Here is a 6,785-nt window from a genome sequence, read left to right on the forward strand (position 1 = left end):
GTTGCCATTGCAGGAAGGTGGATGGAGGCACAGCACCCTTCCCAGCCCCCATCCGTCCTGGAGCCAGCGAGGCAGCCCCGAGCAGGCAGGGATGGAGGGTGAGAGCCAGAGCCCTGTCCTGCATGGGCAGTGCTGGGGCAGACTGAACTGCTCCATTTCATCCCAGGGAAGGGCGTTAGGAACCACCTGGTCTCCCCCAGCTGATGGCTTGCTCAGGAGTCCATCCACAGGTGGCAGATAAATGAGAGCCAGCCTGGGGGATTGTTTCCAGGCGCTTCAGGGTAATGAAGTCTGGGGCCAGGGGTTGTGTTAATTGTACCAACAATCTACGTTTTTTCCTGGGAAAGCAGATGATATGCCCACGGAGAGAGGTTCTAAGCTACAACCTGTAGTAATGCCAGAAGTTATTTTCAGCAGTGCTGAATCCACTAGAGGACACCAGTTTTCCAAACGTGCATAGCCTGGTAAGGAAGAACAGGGTGACCTCATCCGTGCAGTAACAGCCTGTTTGACTGTTTTCCCTAACTAAAACTTTGGAATTTGGAATTTACTCCTGAGTACATCAGTGATGAAACGTGTGGTGTCTGCACGCCTGGAGCTGGGCACTGCTGCTGTCTTTGTTTCAGAGGTGGTTATGGCTCAGTCCTGGGCCCGGGGTTGTGGTGCCGACGTGGGCAGCTTCGTGCTGGATTTTGGCATCGGGGGACATGCTCTTTTTCTTGCCCTTGATGAGGACCAAGTAACAGCATGGGTGCCTGCCTTGCTCCTTGCCCTATCCCTCGCCTCCCCCGTTTGTAGGCCACGCTGGCTCCTTGTAGCCCTCCAGTCATGTTTGACTTGCATCCTTGTCCATCCTCCGTGGGATTTATCCCAGCAGAATGCACCGAGCCGGTTCCAGCCAGGCATGTGGCACCGTGTACGTGTCAGCTTGGGTTTGTTGCCCCTTGCTGTGTGGTTTGCTGTTAGTGCCTGGCTGCTCACCAGAGCAGACGGTTTTCCTCCTGATGGAACGCTTCTCTCTAAAAGCCCATTAGGCCGCACACGGGACGGAGCCCCGCTTCCATTACGCTGCTGCTCAGAAATTTCTTACAGTCGTTCCCTGCATTAAGTGCCAACCTTAGGAGATGTTCTGCTGCTGCTCCATCCCCGAGCCCTGCGTGCCCACACCCTGCTCAGCGCTCACAGATCCGTGGGGCGTCACGCTGCTGAACGGCCCTGTCCCATTCAGGACGCAGTGGGGCCGCAGCGTGCCCTCCCCAGCCCCAAACGGAGCCCTGGCCGTGGTGGGAGGCAGGTGGAGAAAGCCAAGCAGGGCCAGGATTTGGCTGCACCCACCCCGAGCCCTGCAGGAAAAGAATCCCCACCTCGTCCTTTGCAGCACCCGGGGGGGAGCTGAAGCCAGGACCCATCCCAGCTCACCGATACCCATCCCCGCTGCGCTGGGGATCCTGCGGGGCCCAGCCAGCCCCAAGTGGGTGCAGGTCGGGGCTGTAAGCCTGGCCTTGCCTTTCCCTCCCCAGCGTGGTGCTGGCGTCACCGGGCCCCGGCAGAGCACCGCAGCCAACAAGGCCGCTTCCTGGCCAGGAGGAGCGGGGCTTCACGCTGAAGCTTGCCGAGAAGAGCAGGAGCACACAATGGTAAAAACGGCCGAGTTTAATAAGGAAATGTGTGCAGTGAGAGCTCGGCAGCCTGCCGAAGGAGGCGGGCGTGGGGACGGGGCTGTGGGCGCAGTCACTCGCGCTCGGTGCCCTCCAAGCCCAGGATCTTCTTGACGTAGTTGCGGACGTTGACGTGGAGCTGTGGGGCTGTGGCTGAGAACGTCTCCATGGCCAAGGCGCGGGCGGCCTCGGAGCCGCCCCACATGGCGCGGTACAGCGGCAGCGTGTACTTCTGCTTCCCCTGCCGGACACAGCCGCGGTCGGGGCAGGGCCTGCTCAGGGCCACCCACACCCCCGGCATCGCCCTGCGCCCGCAGAGGGACGAGTGGTGCAGAAATGCCCCCCCCGCTGCCAGCCGTCCCCAGCACCCACCTGGCTGTGCAGGAAGGCCTTCACCTTGCCGTACTCGGCCTCGTGGTTGTTCCTGAGGACAATCTGGCACCAGCGCAGCCGCAGCTCCGCGTTCTGGGCCTTGGAGATCTTCGGGTACATCGCGCTCAGCCTCTCCACGTTGCCTGCGAGACAGAGAGCGAGCCATTGCCTCTGCTCCCATGGGGCCAGAAGGCAACACCCTGCCCCCCCTGCCCCCCAAGGGCCAGGGCACAGCACAACAAGAAGGACACTGAGCCCTGGAGTGTGACCAGAGAGCGACAGCGGAGCTGTGGGGGGTCTGGAGCACGGCGGGGTTTATAGGGAGGGGGCCTGGGGTGGGCCAGTCTGCAGCATAGCGGGCTCAGGGGAGACAACATCGCTCCCTGCAGCTCCTGAAAGGGGGGGGGGGTCACCGCACTCAGAACCGTGGGGCTGTGGCACTGAGGACGTGTCCATGGGCACAGGGTGCGGTGCGGTGGGGGATCTCTGCGGTCCTTCCCAGCTGGAACGGCCGTGGTTCCCCCGGCATCGCAGCCCCAGAGGCGGCCTTGGCCCTCACCCTCGGGCAGGGGCGACTTCTGCAGGATCCGATCCAGGAAGTAGACCAGCTGGTACGTCTTCCAGGCTGAGATGTCCACGGCTTCGATCTCCTCCATGTTCAAGCCGTCAGCTGCCCACAGCTCTGCCAGTTCGTCCGCCGGCTTCATCAGCTGCTGCCCCGGGGACAGGTCGGGCAGGAAGGGCGGCCAGCCCGGCGTGTTCAGCCAGCGATCGAACTCCAGACCTGGAGAGAGGTGTGGGGAGGAGCGCTGGGGGGGCTCCGAGCCCACCCGTGGGGCTCCTGGCATCCCACACCTCCTCCCAGGGCAGCCCCAGCTGCTGCCCTGCCCAGGGCTGGGTTTGCAGCCAGACACAAGAAGCTCCAGCTGGGAGCACTGGGCAGAGCTGAGCCCCGACCCCAGCACACAGACTGGTCTGTTGCAAGAGCAGTGCCAGGATGGAAGCCCAGGAGCTGGGAGCCGTGAAGCCAAGCTCTCACTGTGCTGGGAAGCCAGCCCAGCAGCTCGCTATGTTTGAATGGAAGACAACCCTGGGCCCCACGAGGTGCTGTGCCCTGCGCTGACCTGGGCGCGACTCCACGCCTTGCTCCTTCAGATCGGGGAAGTACTCCAGGAAGAAATTGAGGGCATCGTCTGCAGTGATGCTCTGGAACTTGAACTGCTCCACGTAGGCCTGTGGGGATGGACAGGGTGGGCCGTGCCATGAAATCACTGCATCCCTGGCACGACCCCACTGCCTGCCGCCACGCACAGCCCCACTGCACCCCCCGCCCCCAGCACGGCGCTGCCCCGACCTGCAGGAAGGCGTCGAACTTGCCCTGGTCCCCCACCAGGTGTGCCAGGTAGCTGACGAAGCAGAACCCCTTCTCGTAGGGAGTCTCGTTGTACGTGTCATCCGGGTTGACACCTAGCAGGGCAGAAAGGAAACGGCTCCTAAACCATCCCTTGTTCTGCAAAGCGAGCGCTGTGCTCAGATTCATCACTCCCACCAGCGTGCCGTGCAGCCCCCCACCACAAAGCAGCCCGACCCCCCAGCAGCATGGTCCCAGCAGCCCAGCCTCACAGCCCTCCCCCCGGACCTGGCTCGATCACCACCCGCAGTTTGTTCAGTGGGTGCTCCTCCCCGGTGGTGTCCATGTGCTGGCGCAGCAGGGCCCGGCCCGTCGCGGCCTCCAGGCAGGTGTACGCCGAACCTGGCACGGAGGAGAAGGAGCACGTGGAGCCGCTGACCCACACACCGTGCGTGGGGTGAGGAAAGCACAACGCGTGCTGCTGTGGGGGGGGGCACTGTCAGCCTGCCCCGTAGCTGGATGATGGGATGTGGATGAAGGGTGAGAGGCACAGCCGTGGGTTGGTGAGAGCGAATGCTGCCAGGAGCTGGGAGGGCAAAGGAAGGGTGTGGGGGGGGCACTGCCCCTGCAGGGCTCTGCGTCCCTGAAACGGATGTGGCAGCTCCATCTGCACCTCAGACGAGGCTGGTTGTGAATGGGAACCGCAGGGTGCAGCGCCGGGAGGACCACGCACGGCCACGCACCGTAGACCTCGGTGGAAATGCGCCTCTGGGCGTACATGGTGAAGCCCTCGTTCAGCCAGAACTCGCCCCAGGTGGCGTTGGTGACCAGGTTGCCGAACCAGCTGTGGGAGATCTCATGGATGATGACGTCCACCAGGGAGCGGTCCCCGGCCAGCAGGCAGGGCGTCACGAAGGTGATGCAGGGGTTCTCCATCCCGCCGAAGGGGAAGGAGGGCGGCATGAACAGCACGTCGTACCTGGGGAGGGGCGGGCGGCTCGGGACAGACCCACCTCTTCCTGCAGCCGTGGCCCGGGGCTGCGGGACGCTCCCTCCCCAGCCCCAAGGGACGGGACCCGTCCTACCTGCCCCAAACATAGGGCCCGAAGAGCTTCTCGCCTACAGCCAGGAACTCCTCGATCACCCCATCGTACTCCTTCTTGGCAGCCTCGATCAGGCAGGGCTCGGCCCAGACTCGGCTCCTGCAGAGACCGGGAGAGCTCAGACCAAGTGTGGGGCGGTGGCTGTGACACGTGGCGCCGTGGAGCACCTGCCCCACACTGAGCAGCACATCGTGGCTCCAGGAAGAGGGGGCAGCCCCCGTTGGGCAAACGTCAGGCAGGGGACAGAGCTCCTGCAACTCGTGCGCTCAGCCAAGAGCAGAGGAGAGGAAGGTTTAACCATCAGTAGACTTTCACCCTATTGCTTCACCTGACAGCGACCGCACGCGTTTATGCTGCGACAACATGAAAGCCTGGCGATAAAGCTGATGAGAGTCCAACGGCTGCGGCCTCCTTCCTAGTCTGAGTCACACAAAGGGCTTTCGTGTGGTTGCCGTACCAGCCAGCAGCGGGGGAAGGGACCTTTGGGCACGTTTGTGGGGCAGGAACGAGCAGGGACCCCCAGCAGAGCAGCAGCTCCCGCAGCTGTGCCTTAACATCGGGTCCCATCTGTGGGCACTCACCTTGGGCCAACCTCAGCAGACACAATGTCCCCGACAGCCAGGGCAATCAGGTACGAGGGGATGGGGTGCTCCATCTTGAAGAAGAAGGTGTTCTCTTTCTGCTTCTCCCAGGTTGTGGCGCTCATCACGGCCGTGAAACCCTCGGGGACCTGGAAACGTCACCAAAGCACCCATCAGATCCGCGTGGCACGGAGCGGGGTGTCACCAACCGGGACGTGGACCTGCAGTGCGTCCCCCAAGCTGAGCCCGGGCTGCTCGCAGTTGTCCCTCCCACACTGCAGCCCCGGGGACAACGTGGCCGAGGCTCTCAGAGCACAGCACAGCACATGGGTGCAGCGGGGCAGGAACAGCGGGCAGAGGATGTTGAGCCCGCAGAACCACCGCTGCTCCCCGTCCCTGCACCACCACTCATCCTCCAGGTTCATCGTCAGACCCAGGGAAGCTCCGCTTCCCCCGGCACCGATCCGTGCACTGGGGTTTCACCCGGTGCTCACCCTTCGGGAGCTCTGCTCCAACTTTCGGGGCACCCCGTGAGGACGGCAGCCTCCTGCCCCTCCTGCCCAGCACTTACAGAGCAGAGCTGCCGAGGGCTGCGCTCTACAAAAGCTCCAGGAAGGTTCCGGGGTTCGCACCCCGCGTCCCTCCTGCGGTGCCGCTTACCTGCACTGTGGCTGAGTATGTGCATTTAACTGCTGGAGTGTCAAAGCCAGGGAAAAAGGATCTATTCAGGACGGCCTGGCCTTGAGTGTACATATAGGGCTTCTGCTTCCCCGCGGTCTGCTCGGGGGTGAGCCAGCACACCTGGCGAGAGACAAGAGACAGCGCAGTGAGTGGCGCGGCGTTACCTGGAGCTGTGCCGAGTAGGTGCTCTTCATGGCGGGGGTGTGGAAGCCGGGGAAGAAGGACCTGTTGAGCACAGGGAAGCCAGAGGTATAGAGGAAAGGCTTCTCCTTCTGGGCCGTTTGGGAGGAGTCCAGCCAGGACACCTGCGGCACAGGCGGAACAACAGGCGGTGAGGTGAGGGCTCGCTCGCTGCCCCCACCCGCCGGGGACAGCTCGGTCCCCTCTGCCAGAGGGACGTGGGGCTGCGAGCAGCCCAGGGTGGGCCCGGCCCAGGCACGGCGCCTTCAGGAGCAGGGTGCTGGGACTCCGGATGGAACGTGCTCCCGGTGAAAGGTGGCCCTGGGTCCCCACTGCCCCATGTCCTCGTGTCCAGGTGTCCCCACCTCCCCGTGTCCCCGGGTCCACGCGTTCTCATGTCTTCGTGTCCCAGCGTCCCCACTTCCGCATGCCCTCATGTCCCCGTCCCCATGTCCTCGTGTCACCGAGTCCCCGTGTCCCGGTGTCCCCACGTCCCGCCGCCCCCCGCTCCCCCCGCCGCTCACCCCGGGCCCCTCTCCCGTCTCGTAGTCGATCCGCACGGCCAGCAGCTCCCCGGGCCGCGGCTCTTCGGGCAGCGCGAGGTGCAGCGCGGTGCCATAGCTGGCGAACGGGCGGCTCTCGAAGCGCAGCTCCCGCCCTTCCCCTTCCCCTTCCCCTTCTCCGGGCCCGGCCCCGCCGGGCGGCAGCAGCCGCGCTCCGAGCACGGACAGCGCGGGGTGCGCGTCCAGCACCACCTCCCTGCTCCCGGCCCGCACACAGCGCAGCTCCAACCGCGCGGCCCCGCGCAGCCGCCCCGCACCCGCGGCCGCGAAGCCCACGCGGAGCGATAAGTGCAGGT

At 64.4% G+C, this 6,785-nt stretch overlaps 1 protein-coding gene across 1 annotated transcript in view; it reads right to left on the reverse strand.

Moving 5' to 3' along the window:
- Window positions 1,635-6,785, reverse strand: part of RNPEP (arginyl aminopeptidase) — an 8,815-nt gene continuing 3,664 nt past the window's right edge. Inside the window, exons 3-13 of the mRNA XM_021377545.1 lie at window positions 6,451-6,784; window positions 5,911-6,051; window positions 5,066-5,214; window positions 4,467-4,583; window positions 4,125-4,360; window positions 3,670-3,783; window positions 3,385-3,497; window positions 3,155-3,263; window positions 2,590-2,814; window positions 2,031-2,173; window positions 1,635-1,899 (exon numbers count right to left, since the gene is read on the reverse strand). Of these exons, the coding sequence (XP_021233220.1) occupies window positions 1,732-1,899; window positions 2,031-2,173; window positions 2,590-2,814; window positions 3,155-3,263; window positions 3,385-3,497; window positions 3,670-3,783; window positions 4,125-4,360; window positions 4,467-4,583; window positions 5,066-5,214; window positions 5,911-6,051; window positions 6,451-6,784 (1,849 nt within the window). The 3' untranslated portion in view covers window positions 1,635-1,731. The remainder of the gene's footprint in view (window positions 1,900-2,030; window positions 2,174-2,589; window positions 2,815-3,154; window positions 3,264-3,384; window positions 3,498-3,669; window positions 3,784-4,124; window positions 4,361-4,466; window positions 4,584-5,065; window positions 5,215-5,910; window positions 6,052-6,450; window position 6,785) is intronic.

This window comes from Numida meleagris, chromosome 25 (assembly GCF_002078875.1).
Source record: "Numida meleagris isolate 19003 breed g44 Domestic line chromosome 25, NumMel1.0, whole genome shotgun sequence".
Lineage (NCBI taxonomy): Eukaryota > Metazoa > Chordata > Aves > Galliformes > Numididae > Numida > Numida meleagris.